We start from the raw sequence: 22,314 nt of genomic DNA, 5'->3' as shown, positions 1-22,314 counted from the left end.
GCTCGGGGTCTCCTGGTCAGAGGGTCTAAGCCATGGCCCAGAGAGGGCAGGCCTCGCCTTGGTCAAGCAGCCGTCAGAGGCCAGGCTGGCCCCACAGGCTCTGGGCTTGATCAGGGGGAGAGGGAACTGGCACCCTGAGGGACCCGGGTTTCTTTCGGGCAGGCCCCACCTGCCGCCTCCACCTTAGAGAAAGTGACGACCAGGGAGACGGCCAGAGGGGCCCCCAGGTCCTAGGCAGTGTGCCTTGCATGCCCTGTCCTCGGAGAAGCGGCCCGAGGCCGCTCAGCTGGACTCTGCCCTTCACCAGGCCTCAAAGGCAGCTCCCAGCTTCCTGTGTGTGCCCCTTGCCCATGCAGGGAGCTCTCGGAGGCTCGTGCCCCCCAGGACCCCACGTGCCCACTCCCCTCCCTGCCCCAGAGGCCCCAGTAATGACCTGCTGGCAGCTCTCAGCCCCTTCTTCACTTTAGCAAGCGGGTAACACGGAGCGCTGGCCTTGCCCTGGGCTCAGCCCCAGCTGCCTGTCACTCACTGGGTAACCTTGGGCCAGTCCTGGCTCCTCTCAGAGCCTCCGTTTCCTCCTCTGCGGAATGGGGCAGAAGTACCCGTCCCCCAGCACACAGGAAGGAGCAGTGGCAGTGGGAAATACCAGGTCAGGGGCAGGTGGTTTTTGGGGGGTGGCCCAGGGCTGGCCGAGATGAAACCCAGCCCCCAGCTCCTCAGTCTCGCAGAGGAGACCACGTATGTGTGCAGACACACACACGCTCACGTGCGTTGTCATCGCTGGGTCCGTTTCATTGGCTGGTTTTCCTTTGCATTTTCCCAAGAGCCTCCCAGTCCATTAGCACTGCTGTCCCTGGCCTCACATGATGCGAAGATTCACTTGGGGGCTGCTTTACCAGCTTTGAAGGTTCAGTCACTAGGCAGGCGGGGGAGGCGCCTGCCTGTTCAGCCAGAGCTCCGGGTGGCGCTGATGTTGAAACATACATGAGGGTCCCGGGCATCTACTAGCTCTGCCCGAGAGCCCAGAGACGTCAGCCAGGGACGGCTGTACAGATTAGGAGGCCCATTTTACAGGAGAAGAAACTGAGGCTTCCCGAGAAGACCTCTGAACTTTGTCCAAAGCTGCACAGTTCTGAGCAAGAGCCCAGTGCCTGGGGAATGTGGGTACGGGCTGGGGGTGTGACACTGGCCAGAGGAGGGGAGGGAAAGAGTGGGATGGGCGTGGAGGGCTTCCTGGAGGAGGTGACGCTTGAGCCAGGTCTTTCAAAGTGGGTGGGATCCACCCGAACATAAAGGGAACCCACAAGCAGAGCACAGAGTGGAAGCAGGTATTGCTGGGGAGAACGAAGCGGCCCCGGGATCCACGCAGGACCAGAGCGGGGAGGTAAGGTGGCAGAGACTGGGGATGGGGCACGTATAACGGGCCTTGGGTCCCGGTGGGGAAGCGCGGATGCCAGTGAGTCCCCTACGGACGAACCTTCCAGCTGCAGACTTCCACAGAGGCAAACGTGCGTGTGCACGTGAGCTGAGTTCACGTGTCTGCTGAACACTGGCACGGGCTCCCTGCACAGACCAGGCCGCCATCGCCCCCTCCTCCGCTCATAGCTCTTCTTGCCTGCTGGCTCGGTGCCCATGCCTCGGTGCCAGCTGTTGCCCTGGGCTACTGTACCTTTCAGGGTACTGTCCCGTAAGATTAAAAATCTCTCCTTTATTTTCTGTGTTTGTTTTTTATGCAGTATTTGTGTGGAAAGTATCACATGCCTCTTACAGTATAGTTCTGTATAGCCCATTATGTTAGTTGTGTACCTAGGCTAACTTTGTGGAACTCATGAACAAATTGGACTTGGGAACGCACTCTCGGAACTGAACTCCTTCATGGACAGGGGACTTTGTTCTCCAAGCAGCTGGGAGCCATTGATAGTTCTTGATCTGAGGGCGACATGGCAGTCCGGGTTGCGGGGGGTAGGGTGGTGGTCTGCCAGAAACAAGCTTGGCTAAGCCGGTGGGAACAGAGTTCATGCCTCTGGGGAGCCCCCAGTGGCTGGTGGGGGGGCCTCATCTTGGGGCTCTCTGTGAGCAGCAGGCTGTGAGGGGGCCATGCATTGTCCCCAACACTGAGCTCTCGGCAGGCACAGTGGAGGCGTAAGGGGATCGCAGTGAAAGGTCAGGGGCCGTGGCGGCTGTCTCTCCTGACTGCCTGGGTGGTGGTCCGCACGTGTGGGAAGGCCGCAGGGGAGGGTGAGCTCTCCCCGGAGCCCAGCGCTGCCCGCCCGGGAGTGGATTTTAATGCTGACCTTCTCTTGTAGCCCAGCAGTAGCTGCTCTTAGTCACCATCTTGTAGCACCTGGAAGTCGCCGACGCCGCTGCACCAACATTCGCCAACCTGACGACATTAGATACGAACGCGGTCCACCCAGGTTTGGAATAAGGCCCTCACCCTCCGCCTCTGGCCTCCGTTGGGTTGGGGGTGTGAGGAGCCCGTCTGTGTCTCCTGTGGCTGATCCGCTGTGGGTCTGGGACCTCAGTTTCTCCATCTAGAAAGTGGGCTCGCGTTCACGCCTGTCACGACCCCTAAGGCCCCACCCGGAGCCTTTGATGTGTGTGCAGGGTCCTCCCGTGGGACCCCCAGCAGACGGGAGAACTCACTTCAGATCCTCTTCAGAAGATGCCCAGAGAACGTACCGTTTAATGAAAGTCGATATCCTACAGACTTGGGGCTCATCCCTCAGTGAAAGGCAGAGCTTTGTGGGGTTCGGACCCTTTGGGGGGGTCCTATGCTCAGACGCTGGGGACACACACGCCCCCCTCTGTCCCTAGCGGAGGGTGCATGTGGCCCGTCCTTCCTCTGTCCACAACCCTGCCCGTGTCCTGAACACCTGCTCCGTTTTTTTTAACTTTTATTTATTTTTTTTGGTCGCGCTGGGTCTTCGTTGCCGGCTCTGTAGCCGTGATGAGCGGGGACTACTCTCTGCTGCGGCCCCCAGGTTTCTCATCCTGGTGGCGTCTCTGGTTGCAGAGCACGGGTTCTAGGCGCATGGGCTTCGGGAGTGGTGACATGCGGGCTTCTGTTGCCCCAGGGCGTGCGGGGTCTTCCCGGACCAGGGATCGAGCCCGTGCCCCTGCTTGGCAGGCGGGTTCCTGCCCACCGCCCCACCAGGGACGTCGCTGAACGTCTGCTCTTGCCCTTTGCCCCGTCTTAGCTCCCTCGGCCTCGTTGAGGCGGCCGCACAGCTGCAAAGGGCAAGGGCTTTCTCCCACGCTGCAGGTCCCCTGTGTCCTGAGCCCCGAATGTTCCGTCTGACAGATATCCGTGTTTGTCGGGGCTCATGCTGCGTGTGGGGGAGCAGGCCCGGGGAGTCTGCGACAGAGGCGGTGTGGCCTGTGAGTCCCGAGAAAGCGCCGGGGGGAGACTGGGGAGTCCGCCAGGCCATCGTCTGGGGAGATTGCCTGTGGGTTACGCAGGGGACAGCGTGCCGGGCCAAGGGGACAGCAGGAGCCAAGGTGTGGAGGCGTGGGAAGGCTTGGGCTGTGTGGTTCAGAGGCCCTGGGCATCTTGGTGGGGGCTCTGGGTGTTGGAAAGTGGAAGTGTCAGCCACTTAGTCATGTCTGACTGTTTGCAACCCCATGGACTGTATGAAGCCCACCTGGCCCCTCTGTCCATGGGCTTCTCCAGGCAGGCATACTGGAGTGCGTGGCCATTTCCTTCTCCAGGGGATCTTCCCGACCCAGGGCTCAAACGCACGTCTCCTGCCCTGCAGGCAGATTCTTTACCATCTGAGCCATCAGGGAGAAGCCCTGGGTGGTGGAGGATGCTTGAAACGTGACTTCCAGGCCCATGGAGTGAAAGTGCAGGCAGCCAGCCCCTTCCCTCTGTGGCGGGGGCAGCCATGCAGATGGGCCACCCCTGCTGCCTCGCTGAATCGCGGGCTGCTTGATTCCCCCGGCAGCAACCTCTCCTCCAAGCGAGGCAGAGGTTAGGTGTGGAGCTGGGCAGGAAGGAGAAACACGATTAAAAGAGGAACAGTGAGAATGGGGAGCTTGTTTACAAACACGGGTGAGCTGGGGGTTGTCCACCCCTGCAGACGGCACGTGATAGCCGTCCTTCACGCGGTGACGGCCGTGACTTGCTTAAGGCCTTGCCACAAACACAGCGGCCCCAGCGGGTGTCCCTGGGGCTGTGACTTCCGGCAGAACCCTGGGGACAGAGTCGGGGTGGCTGGCTCTGAGAGGGCGGGGCGGCCACAGGCGAGCCCTTTGCTGGCCCTGGTCTGTCTGTCTGTCCCCCCGTCACCCCGATCTGTGCAGAGCCGGGGAGCGGCCGCCCTGTGTGTGCTTTTCGCAGGCAGGGCGAGATGCAGGCGGCTTTAGGGGTTCTTCCAGCTTGAAAGGGGAAGTTTTTTGAGAAAATGGAAACTGAGCCTTTCTCTGTTTGTCTCCTTTTCTGTGGCCTCCAGTAAGGATCCCGGGTTCAGCGGCGCCCATCTCGGGATTGTGGTTGACCCGCTGCACCCCGACTTCCGGCAGAGCTGGGCGGGGGGTGGGGAACGGGGGGAGGGGAGAGCCGGGGAAAAGAGTGACAGGCTTGTGGCGGGTGAGTCAGGGCCAGGAGGCAGTTGCCTGCTGACTCATCGTCCCCGGGCGCCAGGACAGGCCCCCTGCGCCCCCAGAGCTGCAGCACCCGCCACTTTACCCGAGCGGCGGTTGCGGCTCGTCCTGGCCGTCTCCAGGGTGGCACTGGGGCCTGAGATCCCCCCACCCCACCCCCAGACAGACCCCTGCAGCCTGGCTGTTCCCCGGACCCCGCCTTCCCCCAGGGGATCTAGTCCGGCCGGGCCACGGGTCCTCGGAGGCTCACTCGTAGCAGATGCCCGACTGTGTCCTCCTCCTGAACTGATGACTGTTTCTGTGACATCGTGACAAAATGAGCCCCCGCGTCCCTGGAGACTAGCATCCTGAGGGCAGGAAAGGTGGTCGGTGCTCAGTCCAGGCGGGGCCCTTCCTGGAAGGGGTCCTGGGGAAGTGACACGTCCCTGGAACCTACAGAGGGTGTAGGGTCCAGGCTGACCCTGGTTCTTGCCAGTCCCGTGGGCTTTACCTGCCCCGGAGGGGACAGGGGTCTAGTGTCACAAGGACACCTTCTCCCCTGGGGCCCCCGCGTTACGGTCCTTGGCCACGGGGCGGCAGTTCTGGCTGCCCACCCTTGGTCAGTCCATTTGCAGAAGACAGTGTCAGCCCGTCTCACCATGCTCCACTCGCCCTGAGGAGGCCGGCGGCTCTGGGGCTTGGGGGCTCGGGACTCAGGACCCCACTAGAAATTCCCTCCTGGGAGCATCTTACAGAGGAAAGCCCAGCACGGGCTCGAATCCCCCTCAGGGTGGGAGCGAGCCAGGCCCTGTCCCTAGGGCAGCGCAAAGCTGGCTAGCGGCCCCGCCCCGGACAATTCCAGGTTCTGACCTGGCCTTCGCCTTGCCCTGTGTGGCGCTCTCCACATGCACTGTCCCTGCTCAGAGGACCCCGCCTACTCCCCGGGATGTTTGCCGTGCAGTCCCCAGCTTCAGGGAGCTTAGAAGCGCAGACCCTGAAGCCCACTGCTATGTGACTTTGGGTGAGCAGCTATCCCTCTCTGAGCCTCACACCTTCATCCAGGCTCCTAAGAGGAACAGATGCCTTAGAAAGGGCTTAGCCCAGAGCCTGCCCAGAGACAGCCAGGCTTCAGGGAGCGTCTGCCTGCCCTTATAAAACCTCACCTGCCGGGGGTGGGGGCGGGCCCTGACTGCCTGTGTCCTCATCCTCTGGCTTGTCCTGTCGTCTGCACCCCGGGCCCCGTGGTAAATATTTGCTCATGTGTGTGTGTGTGTCTGTGTGTTTAGCGTCTGGGTCCGCTTCTGGAATGTCAGCTCCAGGGCTCACTTGCGGGCCCCGGGCACCCAGCAGAGGAGGCCCTGGGTCACTGTTTCCTCCCTGCTCGCCAGAGCTGCCAGCGCTTCCCTCCTCCCCAGACACCCGAGGCGCAGCGGAAGCCCTTGGCCCGCAGAGCTGGACCTACAGCCAGCCCTGGCCCTCTTGACTCCTCGCCTACTGCCCTGCGCCCTGACTCAGCGGGCTCCAGGGCCAGCGCCTGGGGGCCCGTGTTTGGGGCGTGTTGGGTGCCCAGCAGCCCTTCCCCTCAAGGGCAGCGCTGGCCGTCCCGCCCCCGCCCGCCCGCCCGCAGAGAGCGGCCTGCCCGCCGCGCCTTCCGCCCCCGCCCCCTGCAGGCCTGGTGATGGGGAAGAAGGCTGTAACTCGGGCCCACATCCTGCCCGCCCCCCGCCCCCGGCGTTGTCCTGGAGGCCAGCCCTCTGCAGAGCCAGCTCACCCTCGCCCACTTCTTCCTCTGCAGAGCACAGGTGGAGAAGCACTACCCGCTCTGTTAGGTGCCTGTGTAGAGGCTGCCCGGTCCTGCGGTGGCGCCGCCCGCCCAGAACTAGGGGCGAGTCTCGGCCTGGCCTGGTGCCCCTGCACCCCGGGCACCCCCCTCCCCGTCCCCCCACCCTGCTCGGAGCCTCAGTTTCCCAATCTGTGAAACGGGGAGGCTCCGCGAGGCTGCGGGCGAAGTCGGCGCTCCTGCAGGTTGAAGGCTGAGGCTGAGCCAGTCTCGGGGTGCTCTCAGCGGCGTGGGGGATCTCCAGGGGGTAGACGTACGCCTCCGTGGGGGGTGGGGAGGGTCATGCCCACAGACGCTGAACCCAGAAGGTCACAGAGCCTGGCCCCAGGAGCTGCCCTGCCAAGAACAATTCCCCGGGCAGAACTCACTTTCACTAGGACGGCAGAGCCCGGGGCTCATTGTTTCGACCTGGTTCCTGGCAGAACAATGCCGGGCTTCCTGGATGACCTCACTAGGGCGAACCATCGGGCCTCGGAGGCCGGGCTGGTCACCATCTCCAGCCAAGCCTGTCCTGCCCTTCGCCACGGCTGCCTTGGGTGACCGGGAACAGCACTCTGACCAAAGAGGACAGGCTGGACGCCGGGCCCACAATGGTGTGTTGTAGACAAACACCTCCGATTCACTACCTCTCGAGAATTTGGAGGGTCTGGCCCCAGTGGCCTCGACCGCGGTGGCTGGACTTGAGAACTGCTGTCTGGAGCCCGGACTCCCATATTCTGAAGGCCCTTACCCCCTGGACCCCGTCCGTTGCCTGCCAGGTCCCCGGAGGCCTTTGAGCCCCTGTCACGCTTGAGTTAGCCTGAGTTAGGAATGGATAACCAAGACAGAAGGATAACAGACCACAGGATTCAATCAAATGATTGGATCTTTAAAAGGTGTAGCTCTTCATGGAAAAGAATTTTAAAAAACCCTTCAAAATTAATTTTCGCTTTCTTTTCAAAAACAGCTATCCCTAGTATTGAAATAGTGCTCTCAGCACGCCTCTTGTTTGTTTTGGCGCTTGGTCGTAAACATTCTCTAGGGCCAGGATGCGATGTATGCAGCGTGCCGGGGCAGACATTACTTTAACTGATCCCAGACTGCCTCATCATGAAGCCCGTGGGGACAGTGCTCTAAAGAGCCCCTTCAGAGCTTATCGGAGAAGTTCAGGAGACTCTTCCTGCCTGCCAGAGGAAGCCTGCAGTCCGTGGCTCCGCTCGCCCTGCCCCAGCCTCTGAGCCGAGCCCTGTGACCCTAGGCGCTGACTGTTGCCCCAGTCCCAGGCCCTGCCCCGTCAGTCTCTGTCCTGCGGCCCTCACTTCCCCGTTTGTCTTCACCTACTTCCCTAATCTGTCAGCCCGGCCCGGTAGCTTGAAGCCGGCCATAAAAGCGCCAGACCTGGTTTCCCTTTGTGACCAGTCTAGGGCGAGTGATCCGAAACAGCTGAGCAGTTGAGAACGTGGGATTGAGAGGCCACAAGAGACCCGGGAGACATGGGAGGCCCTGGCGGCCTTTCACTTGATGTGTGACCTGGGCAGGTAACTCCCCGCTTCTGCGCCTGGTCAGCAAAGGGCGCCCACGGACGCGGTTAACTCTGAAAATGCTTGTGAAGCACTCAGCACAGAGCAGGGTAAATGTGCATGCCGCCAGCACCCAGCCAGTGCGGCTCGCTTTCTTTCCCCTCCTTTTAAACACTCAGGATGCCACATACTGGAATAAAATCCCAGGGTGGTCAGATGTTTTCTTCAATAATAGCTAATATTTATTAATCACTTGTATGTACCAGGCACCGTGCCTCATACAGGCGTCATTCTGTTTGATCTCTGTGGGGCCAATTTTAGGTTTAACCCCCAGTTTTTTAACCAGTGTGGAAACTGAGGCACAGAGACGGCTGTTACTTGCCCGGGGTCGCACGGCTGAGTCGTGGCCTCTGTGAGTCCCGAACACCGGCGCTGGGGTGGTCGGGGGAACGAGGAAGGGAGAGAGGAGGAGGGCCCCCACTCTGGAAAGGGCCGACAAGGGCTGTCGTGCGCTGCTTTCCACGGTTTCCCACCGGGCTGGGGGCCGGGCAGCTGGCAGGCTCCCGACCTGTGAGGTGAATGGCTCTGTGTCCGGCTCCCCACCTTGTTCTGGGATCCTGGGAGTCGCTGGCCGAACCCCCCAGAGGTCAGGCCCAGAGATCAATCGAATAGCCTGGCTGTGCGCTAGACCCTTTTAGGGTGGGGGAAGTACCCCAAAAAGGAAACAGGGGAAGTCCCTGCCCTCTTACTTTAAAACCTGGTAGAGACTCCTGAGGGCTTAAGTCTGTGATAGCGGGGTCAGGTCTGACTCACTGTTCTCGACAGGAGAGAGCTGGGTGGGAGACTGTTTACTTGAGAAGGGTCCGATTCTGCAGGGAAGGGCGAGGCGGAGAGCCCCCCAGCTTCTGGGCACGGTTAGGGGGAGGACCCACAGCAACATCTCAGTGTAAGACTCAGCTGGCGAGCACGTGGGCACTCGTGGTCCCAGCCCCTCGCCGGCTCTGCAGACCTTTCCCCCGGCTTCAGCGTCCCCGCTGGCAAACCCTGCAGAGGCCCCCGTGACCTTCGCCCTGAGCCTCTAGCAGTGGGCAGGCCAGCTGGGCACTCTGCCTCCAGCCTCCTTTTCACATGTGCAGCCGCCGCCAGGCCACTCGCTTTCCTGCTTGCGTCTCGACTCCCCGTTCGGAAAACGGCCCTAAAAATTCCTGCTGCTGCGCTGAGGGTGTTTGAGGAACGACTAGGAAACTGTTTATAGGCAGCTCAGCCCAGACTTAGAGGACTCCAAAATCTGGTGGCCTGAAATCAGGAGGAGGCCAAGGAGCATCCTGGAACCCCACGGCATTGCTGGCTCACGGTGGGATCTGAGTGCGGGCCACAGCGGACGCGGTGATGTGTGAGTCCATCTGCAGGTGCGGCTGGTTCTGGCCTCCACCCCGGGAACGGGGGCCTAGGCGCCTCGTGTGGGAGTCTGGCCCCGAAGCCTCTGTGTTCGAGCGGATTCTCTGATCACTTGTAGCTGTAATCAGCAAAGAGGAAGCTCTTAAAATGGGGACTCATATGTCACGGTCACTGCAGAGTAGCCCTGGGCCTGGTGCCAAGGGAAACAGCACTTGGCCGGCAAGGCGGCGGGCCGCTGGGCCGCCCGCGGAGCGGGCTCGCCCCCAAGTGCTTCCTGCAGCAGGGGGCGCGCTCTTGGCGGGCGACGGGCAGCCGTGAGCCAGCCGCACGGCGAGTCTGCGGAGATGGACGGGCCAGACTGGCCGAGGGACGCTGAGGGCAGAGCTGGGGGCTCCGGAACATCGCGGTCGCCATCGCGCCCGGCTTCGTGACCTCAGGAGTGTCCCTTGGCCTCTCTGGGCCCTGCTGATCTCACCCTGTGTGGGACCAAAGCCTTCCATGCCCCAGGGGCAGAGTGGACCCCGTGATAGTCATTCTGGCAACAATGGCAGTAATACCGGCGTGCGTGCTTATGCTCACTCAGTGGTGTCTGCCTCTTTGCAACCCCGTGGACTGTATCCCGCCCGGCTCCTCTGTCTGTGGGGAGTCTCCAGGCGAGAATACTGGAGCGGGTTGCCATGTTCTCCTCCAGGGGCTCTTCCTGACCTGGGGATCGAACCTGCGTGTCTGATGTCTCCTGTGTTGGCAGGCAAATTCTTCACCACTGAGCCGCCTGGGAGGCCCAGGAATACTGGCAGATAATGAGTGAAGATGTACCTGCCGCGGGCAGCCCCTTGTTCAGTCCTCACAGCATCCCTGTGCGATGGCCACAGGTACCCGTCTTCACACTTGAACACAGTGAGGACCCAGAGAGGTTGAGCAACTTGCCTGAGGTCACTCGGCCGGGAAATAGCCCTCAGCTTCTAGGCCGGGGCTCACACTTTGATTCCTGCAGGGGCTAGGCTGCCCCCAGAGGGCCTGGGGCCTCCATGCAGGGAGCCTGAGGCTGAGGAGTGGGCTGAAGCAAAGGGGTTCCATGGGGCCAGCGTCTCAAAGAAAGGGCCTGTGCTGAGATCCAGTAGGCTGTGGCGGGGAGCGTGTGTCTTCTGCTAGGAGTGACGGAGCATTGGATAGGAGGGCATTGGGATCTGAAAGTGCTTTGTGAGTTGCTTCCAGCTGCAGTTTTGAGAACAGAGTGTCGGGGTGGGGTGGGCAGAGTAGCAGCAGGGGGCACCCGGGCGGAGGCTGCAGGGGATGCCCGTGGAGGGCTGTCGGGCCTGCGCCAGCTGGTCGCCATGGTGATGGAGACACGGAGGTGGATGTCAGGAACGTACAGGAGGCCGCATCTGCGGGTCGTGCTGCTGTGGGCTTCCACAGGCACGGGGCCGGTCAGATGCTCCAGAGGGGCTCAGAAAGAGCCTCCCCCCACGGTGGGGAGTCGGGGTTGCCTGCCCTCAGGTCTGACCTTGTCCAGGCGTGCGTGTGTCTCTAGTAAAGCGTGGGCAGGGCTGGGCTGTGTGAAGGCCAGCGAGCCTATGATGGGGGCCGCCACACATAGGGCGGCCATCTCCGTGGACACCTTGGAATTGAGGAGTAGGGGCACCCCACAACACCAGCACATGCCGGGCCTCACCCCCCCCATCCTGGTTCAGCTGCAGGCGTCAGTAAGATGGGGTCCTGAGTGTGGAAAAGAGAGGTTGGAAGTCTTATCTTACGTGGAGCTGAGTGCCTCAGGAAACTTGTTTCTGCCCCCTGCCTCACATCTCAGGGCTTCCCAGGTGGCGCTAGTGGTAAAGAACCCACCTGCCAATGCAGGAGACATAAGAGACGCCGGTTCGATCTCTGGGTCGGGAAGATCCCCTGGAGGAGGGCATGGCAACCCACTCCAGTAGTCTTGCCTGGGAAGTCATGGACAGAGGAGCCTGGTGGGCTATGGTCCAGAGGGTTGGAAAGAGTCGGACACGACTGAAGCGCCTTCGCACGCACGCGTGTTTCCCGAGGGTTCTCTAGGGCCAGAGGGGCCCGTGGGCCTGGGCCCAGAGCGCAGAACCAGGACTCAGGGTGGCTTTCGCAAGTGCCCGCAGGCTGCATGAGCAGACGCCGATCACCACCTCCCCTGCTACTGGCTGGCCTGGCTGACCTGGTGAAGCGCCTTCCGGCCCCAAGATCCAAGGAGAGCCCGAAAGGGCGGCACCCGCCCCGTCTTGATGAGGAGACCCCGGGGTCATTCCTTGGAAAACATCTCTACCAGGAGGGAGTGGAGTCCCACATCCTCCAATTATGCTGCCGTCCAGCCGGCCCACAATGGGCCCGCAGATAACCATCGGGGGCTGCAGAGCTCCGTGCTGGAACAATGCTGGCCGCTCGGGCTATTTTTACAGTAGCCGTGCGCTCGGCAGAACCCCGCGTCGCCCCAGGGGAATAGGCGAAGAAAGGGCTGCGGATGCCCCGCCGTCTGCACTCCGGGAGACAGAGGAAGGCCCGGTGAGCCGCCCGGCGGCTCCAGGAAGCCTTTTCTCGATCTGCTCACTGCCAGATAGCGAAACAATCGGGGTCCCCCACCCCGAGCCAGGGAGAGGAAGGAGGCGTGGGGGAAGCGGGGATTCTGTTATGCTTGCGTGCCTCTCCTCCTCCGAGCACGGCCCCGGAGGGCCTGACTGCGGGCCAGGCCAACGTGCTCCCCTTGCCTCCCCTGGTCCTTAGCAGTGGTCCCCTCGCCCGGCCAGACCTCCCCCAGGCCCCACGGTGTCGCGCGGCTGGGAAGCTGTAGAGTTGGGTGGTGCCACTGGGCCCCAGCTCCCTGCGTACCTACTCTGGGAGCCATTGGCCCAGCAGTCCTTCGCTGAGACCTCCCGTGCACCAGCTCAGGACACCCCGCCATGGGCAAGGCGGGTCCCGCTGCCCCGCGGCCTCCGTTCTAGATGAGGAGGAGACTGTTAACCAGGAGGCAAACAAGGCATTTTCAGCTAGCACCGCTGTGACTCCATGCAGACTCAGATGTCCCTGGACAGGTCCAGATGGCGAGCTGGCCCCGTGCACCGGGGCGATGGCCCCCTCTGGTCCAGCGGATGGCCCCTGTAGGAGCATGAGTCCAACGTGTGGTCCACCTTCCAGTTTTTCAAGGAAACCTAGAAATCTCGACTTTACCCTGGAATCTGAGAGTTCAGCGCTGGCCACCCATTTGGATCGTGAAGACAAGCAGCTGGCTCTGCGTCGGCACTCTCTGCCTTTCCTCCTTTTTATTCTGAAGTCAGGGAGACAGGCTCCCCAGGCTTCGTGGTCCTCTGGCGCATGGGGGTAGAAGGCACCTTCTCCTGCTGGGCGGGACTTGGATGCTCTTGCCCTCAAGGTCCAGCTGCCAGGAACACTGAGCACTCGGGGACCAGATGCAGGACAAAGAGGGGGTTGCCGCCCCAGCCAGTGGCAGAGCTCCTCTGGGATGGGGTCCGAGCAGGGGGGTGCTGAGGGTGAGCGTGAGCAGCTTAGAGGTCTGATAATCCTGAGGCCTCTGCTTGCTGAAACCACAGGGCAGTCAGCGGGCCGGGGCCCAGATGAGCCAGGGGTCAGGATGGACCCAAGCACAGATAAAGGGGGCTGGACCCGTAGGGACTAGCAGGCGTCCTTCCGGAGTCCTGTCCCGGCGCAGACCCCCGTCCTGATGCTGCAGACATGGACTGGCTAAGAAGCTGCCAGTGTATTTTATAAGCACCGATGTTCTGTATTTGACGGAAACCCTGTTTCCAAGTACTGGAAGACATACTCGGAAACACTGAAGCACGAAACACGCCAGCCTGAAGCTCTGTTCTTTAAAACCGTGAGGGGTGAGCACCTCCGCTGGGCCAGGGCCTGCCCTGAGGCACCGGTTTCTCCGCCAACCTGAGATTCGGAGACGATTTCTAGAGGATGCAGGCAGGCTGTGGTTTGGAAGTGGCACTGGACCTGCGCGGAGGGTGTTGGGTTCTGCAGAGATGCTGCCAGGGCTGGGTGGCTTCTTGCTCATCTCCCTGCGGGTGCAGAATGGTGGGAGGGGGGTGGCATTCGGGGCTGGTGGATGTGGGCCCCGGTGCTTCTGTGGGACGGGTGCCTAGGGAATGGCCGCTGTCGGTCCCCGGGTCCTCAGGCCCCCGGTCACCTGGGGTGGGGGGTCCGAGGAGTGGACGGACGAGGTGGGGGCAGGCCATCTGCCTCAAGCCCGGCAGGTCAGAGGCGGCCCGCAGGGTCGCGCCAGGACACACAGGCTGCCCCTCACCGACTCACGTCGGGGTCTGCTCTGTCCACCATAGAAAGCGAGGAGGGCATGGCCACCAAGGAGAAGTTGCAATGTCTGAAAGACTTCCACAAGGACATCCTGAAGCCGTCCCCCGGGAAGAGCCCGGGCACCCGGCCGGAGGACGAGGCCGAGGGGAAGCCCCCACAGCGGGAGAAGTGGGCCAGCAGGATCGACTTCGTGCTCTCCGTGGCTGGCGGCTTCGTCGGCTTGGGCAACGTCTGGCGTTTTCCCTACCTCTGCTACAAAAACGGCGGAGGTGAGCCTTGGCTGGGCAGAGGGCGGGCTGGAGGGGTCGCTGGGGCAGAACAAGGGGGTCTCCCCACGCCCAGCGTTCCAGGCCCCCGCCTCAACCTCCCCGATGTCAGCCTGCCTCCGCTCCCACCGCAGTCCTCAGAGGCGGGGGACCAGCATGACCGGGAACCAGCTGGTGTTCTATCAGGGCCTTCCTCAAGCAGATTCCTTACCATCTCTGCTCCTCCAGTTTACCATCTCTGAAGGCCGCCACAAGGCCAGGCCCGAGCCTCCGAAGCCTCGCAGCTCTGCGCCTCCTCACAGAGGCGCAGGACTTTTTTTTACCTGACTTTAGAACTTTTTTACCCTTTTTTGCTTTTCTAACTTAAACCAGTTGTAGTTCAAAAGCAAGTTTCGTGTTTCCCACCCTAAATAGAAAACCAATGTCTTTTGCTGTGATGGATAGGTATCCAGGACAAAAGGAAAAAAAAGTACAATGAAGAAGTTTTTAATTTTTTCAGTTTTATTGAGATAAGAATCGACATATAGCATTGTTTTAGTTTGAGGCATACAAGATGATTGATGTCTCTACTGTGGAATGATCACGGTAAGTCTAGTTACCATCCATCAGCTCACATAGTTAAATGTGTTTTTTCTTCTTGTAATCAGAACTGTTAAAGTTTTATGCTCTTAGCAACTTCTTTTTTTTTTTTCCCGCATGTGGGATCTTAGTTCCCCAACCAGGCATCAAACCTATGCCCCTTGCCTTGTGAGTACAGAGCCTTTGCCATGGGACTGCCAGGGAAGTCCATTAGCAACTTCCAAACACACCATGCGGTGTATCGTGACTGGTGTACAGCCATGATGTACATGATATGCCCAGTCGGAATTTATCTCCTAACCGGAAGTTTGTGCCTTTTCGACCCTTTCATTTAGCCTTGGTATTTTCTAAATGTGAGTTCTCTGTGTGGTCAGCTGGTTAGTTGGTTGGCCTGTTCTTTTGCTTTTCGTTTGGTTGGCTGTTTTTAACTTGCCGAAGGCCCTGAGTTAGCATGCTCTGACGTCACAGGAGTTCAGGCTCGGCAGCACGTCCCGGAGACCTGCTGGTCAGCAGGACCTCAACAGTAAGAACTCCCTCCCTGCTCCTTGTGGCGGCCCGTGACCCGGCTGGCACCCAGCAGAGCCGGGCACACGCGTGCCGCCCGCCCGCCCGCCTGCGTCAGGAGAACCGCCTTGCAGGAGGTCCTGCCCTCCAGCCTGGCTTCTTAGCCTTTTGGAGGTCTCAGGTGCCTCTGGGACACTGATGAGTGCCCTGGACGCTCCCCATAACAAAGCCCATGCCCATAGACCCAAGTTGCCCATGTTTTCAGAGGGTGTACAGACCCGCTGAAGCCAGCATTGGGCACCAGGTAGGAGCCCTCGGCCTACTCTTCACCCTCCCCCCCTCCCCTGGCTCCCACCCCCGGCTGGAGAGAACCATCTCTCGCTTCCCAACACCCTTCCCAACTGGTTCTCAGCTTCCTGCCCTGGCCGGGCCACAGAAGGCCAGCTGAAGGCTTCAACCAGGAGACCCGTCTGAGCCGGGTGTGAAGGGCTGGGCAGTCCTTCTTCAGAGGGACGGACCTGGGGAAGACAGGCAGGCATAGAGCTTCAGCAGACACTCGGAGGCTTCAAGCCACTGGGTAGATTAGAAGAAGGCAAGAGGGCACCCTGGAAGGATGGTGCTGGCTAGACGAGAATTTTCAGCCAGGTCCAGGAGTCTGCCCTTCACCCTCACGTCCCTGGGTCAGGAAGATTCCCCTGGAGAAGGAGATGGCAACCCACTCCAGTACTCTTGCCTGGAGAGTCCCATGGACGGAGGAGCCCGGCAGGCTGGCCGGGAGGGGTTGGGACGGAGCACATGCAGGCCTCGGCCAGCCTGAGTCTCACCCCACTCTTCTCTCTCTGCAGGCGCATTTCTCATACCATACTTCATCTTCCTGTTTGGGGGCGGCCTGCCTGTGTTTTTCCTGGAGGTAATCATAGGCCAGTACACCTCTGAAGGGGGCATCACCTGCTGGGAAAAGATCTGCCCCTTGTTTGCCGGTGAGTACGGGACAAAGGTCACCGGGGGCCTGGTGTTCCTCGGCTCAGCAAATGTTTATTGTCCACCTACTACTTGCCAGGTACACTGGAGCCTCACGCAGGCCAGCTTGGCTCACGGTGGCGGCTGCTGCTCGTGCCTCTCTGGGTTGTCAAAGGATGGGAGACCCAGTAGCTGCTGAGCAGGAGGGTGTAGAAAGGAAGCCTTTCAGGAGCCTGTCTGTCTGGCTTCAAGTCCCGCTTCCCAGTTTTGCTATGTCTCGTGACTTTGGGGAAAGTCACTTCATCTCTTTGCGCCTCAATTTCCCTATCCATAAAATGGAAATAATACGCATACTCCTAGGGTTGGTGTGAAGACAAAACAACACAGCCACGTAAAAGTGCTTTGTACACAGAGGAAGCCCAAAGCAGCGCTAGTAGCTTTGTTATTGTTGGGCTTCCCTGGCGGCTCAGATTGTAGATAATCTGCCTATGATGCGGGAGACCCAGGTTCGATCCCTGGGTCAGGAAGATCCCCTGGAAAAGGGAATGACAACCCACTCCAGTATTCTTGCCTGGAGAATTCCATGGACAGAGGAGCCTGGAGGTCTACAGTCCCCGGGGCCGTGAAGAGTCGGACACGACTAACACTTGTTATTATTGTAGCCTTTAGTCCTGTGTCTACTTCCTAGTATGTCCTCATAAGATAGTACTGTCATGATTATAACTGGTAGGGGTGGGAGACTGTGTGAGTCTGTGCACTCAGTCATCCATGTAAATCTACCCATCTGTTTATCCATTAAACCTTTCTTTTATTAAACTAGTCAATAGTTACACAATCCATATATCCATTCAACATTATCCATCCATCCATCCATCTACCTAACCTTCCAGTCAACACCATCGATTCAACAAAGTGAGTATCCATCCACCATTCCAACATCCATCCATTCACCTGAGTCCATCCAGCCATCCGTCTATCTGTGTATCCATCCATTCATCCATTGATCTATCCATCCCTCCATCCATCCACCCATCCATCCACCCATCCACCCATCCATCCACCCATCCACCCATCCACCCATCCACCTATCCATCCATCTATCCATCCATTCATCCATTGATCTATCCATCCACCCATCCATCCACCCATCCACCCATCCATCCATCTATCCATCCATTCATCCATTCATCCATTGATCTATCCATCCACCCATCCATCCACCCATCCATCCATCCACCCATCCACCCATCCACCTATCCATCCATCTATCCATCCATTCATCCATTGATCTTTCCATCCACGCATCCATCCACCCATCCACCCATCCATCCATCTATCCATCCATTCATCCATTCATCCATTGATCTATCCATCCACCCATCCATCCACCCATCCATCCATCCACCCATCCATCCACCCATCCACCCATCCACCTATCCATCCATCTATCCATCCATTCATCCATTGATCTTTCCATCCACCCATCCACCCACCCATCCACCCACCCATCCACCCACCCTTCCATCCATCCAGTCATTGGTCTGGCCTTCTTTAGCTGTCTGACTCACCTGACCATCCATTATTTCACCTGTCCATCCATCCAGTCATGCGTTCCTCTTACACTTACTTGCTGGTCCCTGCGGAAGGGCCCCTTCTCGCCCCAGGCCTGCAGACCCCAGGGTTTCTGGTTGAGGGTGCTGCTGTGGCGGGTCTGGCCTCCCCCTGACTCCCGTCTCGCTCGCCCCCGCCCGCAGGCATCGGCTATGCCTCCATCGTGATCGTGTCCCTCCTGAACATATACTACATCATCATCCTCGCCTGGGCCATGTACTACCTGTTCCAGTCCTTCCAGTCGGAGCTCCCCTGGGCCAAATGCAACCACAGCTGGAACACACCCCACTGCCTAGAGGACACCTTGCGGAAGAACCGGAGCCTCTGGGTCTCCAATAGCACCGCCAACTTCACCTCCCCTGTCATCGAGTTCTGGGAGTAAGGCTGGCCTCGCGGAGGAAGGCGGGGGTGGGGTTGGGGGCAGAGGACAACCCATGCCCTCGTCTTCTCCCTGGGGATGTAGGAGCCACTCCCTTGGGGTGGGGTGGGAGGAAGTGGAGGGTACAGACCTGGAGATAAATCCATGCCTTTGGTCTCAGACAGGCCTGGAATCGAATCTCAGTTCTGCCATTTTGCTGGCTGTTTGACCTCCATCGAGTCACTGCCCCTTTCTGAGCCTCAGTTTCCTTAACTGTCAAATGAGGGCAGTGAATCATTCCTACACCCATGGGATCTCTGTGACGATTGTTTCCCAAAGGCAGATATATGTACTTACATTGTCTGAAAGTGATATAGTTTTCTTAATGTATTTTAGGGAAAAAAAAAAAAAAATATATATATATATATAGTTAGCGCATCAAACTTGTTATTGCCCAGAGGGGGAAAAAAAAGCATGTATGAAGCTTGAAGTAGTTATTCAAGTGAACAAGTGAGTAGATAGAGTGAAAAATATGTATCAGTTAGCGTTTGCTGTGTAACACCCATCCCCAAATTGGAGCAGCCACTTGTTTTCTTTGGCTCATGGTCCTGCCGCTTGGCAGTTGGGGCGAAGCTTGGCTGGGCAGTTCTTCTGGGCTTTGCTGGGCTACCTTCCCCTGGTAGGTAACTGTACGTCATCAGGGCCGCTCTTCTGGAGACTGGCTGGCTCTTGGCTGGGATGCCATAGGCAGCTGGTCCCTATGGTCTCATCACCCTACAGGCTAGCCTGCCCTTGTTCCTAGGCGGCTCAGAATCCCAAAATAACACAACGGGAAAGCCCCAGTGCTGGAGCACTTCTCCAGCCTCTGCTGGTACCATTTTTGTTAAGGTCCCGTTGGCCAAAAAGAGGCCCAAGACTAACCCAGACTCGAGAGGTGGGGGAGTAGGCTCTGTCTTGTTAGGAGAGGAAGGAGAATTACGGGCATGTTTTGAAGTTGCCCACACTATAGCCAATGACGGCAGGAGCATGCACATGGGCCGGACTTGAGGAGGGCGGAGCGTGGAGGCCTGCAGTCGGGTAGCTCTTCGCTGACGTACGGCGTCGTCCTTCTAACCCAGCGCCGGGAGCCCATCAAAAATGGGTGAGTGCCTTGCTTTCCCTCCTCTCCGGGAGCTGTTCAACGGGTGCTTCGCAGCCCCTCCGACCCCGGAAGAAGCAGACAAGGCCTCGCCTGGGTGAGAGCCAGGGCAGGGAACCGTGTTAAGGAAGCGCCTTGTCGCTGCCAGACAAGACCCCCTCTCCTTCGTGTGTGGATTTGCTGCGTCGAGGAGCCTCTCCTCCTCTTAGAACCCGGCCCCGGCGCCGGCCCACAGAAGAGGGAGCTAAGCGCTGGCTGGTCCCAGCCGATCGTCAGGGCCGGGGTGGGGGGCACTCAGGCCGGAAGGGGCCCCTTGGCCACTCCCCCAGGTAATCCACGGACCCCTCCTGACCTCAGGCCTTTAGGGGTGCTCATGGGTCCCGGGGCTCCTGCAACTGGGCTCTTACCTTGGAGGTATTTTCCACTTGCAGACAAAGAGCTTTACAGGCACATCCCCCCGCCCTCAACCCTGACCCCCCACCCCTTGCTCCTCACACCCTGGACAGCTGAGTTTGCAGACAAAGAAATGCAGGCATTTCTTTCTTCTCACTTGAACAGGCCAGAGGGGCCGGAGGCCAGGGCCCTGTCCGTTCCCTGCTGTGCCTGGCACGGCCTGACCACCCAGGGCCTGCCCTACCCAGGACGCTGGCACTCACCCAGCCCCTCCCGTGCCCGCCGGGGCCTCGCTGCCTCGGGCACAGGTTGGCCGCCTGGGAGGGAGCCCTCGTTCTGCCAGCGCTGGCTCGGGCTGGCGCCTCTTCCTCTCTGAGCCTCCGCATCCTGAGCTGTACTTGGGGAGGTCATAATGCTGCCCTCCCAGGCCGTAGGACACCCCCCCAAACTGAAGGAGGCCCTGCATGGCCAGCCGTCAGAGCCTGCTTGATACATGTGAGCCATCCCTGTCTACTTAGTGAGTATCCTCACTGTGGATAAAACTGCCCCCTCCCGGGACACCTGACGCTCAACCTCAGGGTGGCTAAGAGTGGTCCCTTCCCGATGCCCGTGTGACGCCCCCATCACGGAGGGGCTGTCCCCTCTGTCTCAGGCCTGAGCCCTCGTGAACCGTGAGGTCCTCTCCCGTGCCTTCTCCCCTGCCCGCTCCCCCAGGCTGGGCCCTGCTGGGGGACTCCAGGGCTTCCGCCTTCCTGAACCCCCATTCTGAGCATCCCAGCTCCCTTCCCTGGCCCTCGTGGTCCACAGAGAGCGGCTCCGTCCAGAGACTGCCCACCGCCTGCCCGGCCTCCCTGCCCCGCCGGCCTTTGCAGCCTCCCACGGGCCCTGGCCGAACGTCTACAGATACCCTGGGGAGGACTGTAGTCCCTGGAGGAGGAGGAGAAGGAGGAGGAGGAGGCTTGGCTGAGAAGACCTGCCTGCTATCCGAGGGGCTGAGGCCGCCTGCCTTCAAGGGCCTCCCCTTCTCTTGGGTGTGACGAGGGCAAAGGAGAGAGAACGCCCGTGAGCATCGTCCCAGGGACTTGCTCTCGTCATTTTGTCCCCTCTTTGTGGAGGCCCTTTAGGGAGGGAACACATCTAGGAGTCATCCCCAACTCCTTTCAGCTTCAACCTCAGACCCCACCCCTGTCTGGTCCTCTAGGCTCTCCGTGTAAAGTACATCCAGACTCTGGCCATCCTCCCCACTTGCACTGTGGCCGTCCCCCCCCTGCCCCCACAGCCCCGGAAGACCCCCGTCTTCCCTCCCCTGTTACGGGTGCGTCTCCACAGTCAGCTGTGAAGCCAGACATGTCATCTGTCAGCTCAGAAGCCTCTCCTGGCTTTTCCGTGCTCGTAGGCTTGCCCAGCCAGGGAGGGTTAGGGTTAGCCTGGAGCAGCACGTCACTCCCTCTCTCTGGCCTCATTTCCTTGTCAGCAAACAGAGGGGCCGGGTTAGCTGGGCTTTGGGGGATGAGTAGGAGTTCACTAGGCCAAAAAAAAGAGGAAAAAACGGCCTAGACAGAAGGAACAGCCATGCTGAGGCGCGGCGGTCGTAAAGCTCATGAGTAGCAGCCCGTCCTTCGTTTGGCCTGACGATAGGACGTGTGGAGCCAGGGAGAAGGATGGAGCCCTGGACGCTAGGCAGAGAAGGTTGGACTTCGTTTTCTAGGAGGAGGAACCATGGCAGCTAGAGAAGGGGCGGAGAATCACATGATTGCATCTGTGTTCTCTGAACTCGCTCAAGGAACATACTGGGGAGAGACAGGCTGGGACACATATATTAAGCACCAACTGTATGCAGGGCCTCAGAGGGCTTAGCCATCAGAAGATGGATTTCCCTTTAGGGTGAAGCTCAGCTTGTACGATTTCCCCTCAAAATAGCCACCCGTCCTGCAGTGACTAGCTCTGGGGTGTCCACAGAGAGAGGCTTGCTGGGGTGGGACTGAGGTGTCGCTGGCTGGTACCCACTGGGCTGCCGAGCTGTGAGCCAAGGCCGGTCTCCCGTCCTTGGAGCCAAAGCCCATCCCTGGCCTTCTCTTCCTTCACCCTCTCAGCTGCACCAGACACGCGGGACCCTGAGCTGGCCCCCGCTTCTGCACATGAGGCCTGACGGTGCTCGGGAGCCGCCTGGGCTTCTAGATGACGGGGCACCACGGAGCTGAGCCTTCCTCCCGGCTCCGGACAGGAAAGGGGCTGGACGCCCGTCCCTGCCAGGCCCACCTCCCCTCTGGTTTTCCACAAGGAGGAGTGGGGAGCTGCGGGCCATGCTGCCGTCCCCTCCATCCTAGAGCAGAGATCCTGACTAGCCCGGGGGCCCAGCTGCCGGCCTCAGAGCGGTCACCCCTCTCCAGGGCTCTCAGAGGTGGCGAGGTCCCGTCACCTGATCGCCTGGCCGAGGGTTAAAGCACGGGCCTCGGGCCTGGCTTATTAGGTGGGACGCTGAGGATCAGAGTGGTTAAGCGACTTGCCCAAGGTCACACAGGCAGCTGGGCGTAGTGGAGAGCTCAGCCCTGAACACCTCTAGTGTCTGCATCCCCACCGGCCGTAAGTCCCAGGGCAAGTCCACGGCCACAGAGCCGTGTGCGTGTGTGACCCCACTCTTAGGTGACGCCTGGGCTCTCCTCTTGGCCTAGATCCCCAGCCCCACCCCGTCTGCAGCACCGAGGCACCAGCCTCGGTGGGAGCCGGTGAGATGCCCTTCTCCCTTGAAGGATGCCTGGGACCCTTGAGATGGGCGTTTCACGCCGGCTTTAGAATTGAACTCTTGAGTCGCTCAGAGATGCGAAGGCAGAGCCTCTGCCCCCAGCCCGCCCCATCCTGCTCGCCCCTGCTCTGAGGTCACCTCGGTC

At 60.0% G+C, this 22,314-nt stretch overlaps 1 protein-coding gene across 5 annotated transcripts in view; it reads left to right on the top strand.

The window, feature by feature from the left end:
• The window catches only part of SLC6A6 (solute carrier family 6 member 6), an 82,472-nt gene that overhangs the window by 29,992 nt on the left and 30,166 nt on the right, over positions 1-22,314 (top strand). For 2 of the 5 annotated variants that reach the window (XM_061128937.1, XM_061128938.1), the window contains 3 exons: positions 13,644-13,886; positions 15,812-15,946; positions 17,681-17,915. In XM_061128937.1, coding sequence (XP_060984920.1) covers positions 13,658-13,886; positions 15,812-15,946; positions 17,681-17,915 — 599 coding nt within the window. In that variant the 5' untranslated portion in view covers positions 13,644-13,657. Of the gene's footprint in view, positions 1-2,306; positions 2,418-7,802; positions 7,942-13,643; positions 13,887-15,811; positions 15,947-17,680; positions 17,916-22,314 lie in introns of those variants that run through there. The other 3 variants (XM_061128939.1, XM_061128941.1, XM_061128940.1) reach the window with 3 other exon arrangements.

The sequence above is a fragment of the Dama dama genome, chromosome 24 (assembly GCF_033118175.1).
Source record: "Dama dama isolate Ldn47 chromosome 24, ASM3311817v1, whole genome shotgun sequence".
NCBI lineage: Eukaryota > Metazoa > Chordata > Mammalia > Artiodactyla > Cervidae > Dama > Dama dama.
Note: the sequence above shows the minus strand (reverse complement) of the source record. Positions and strands in the feature narration are given on the sequence as shown.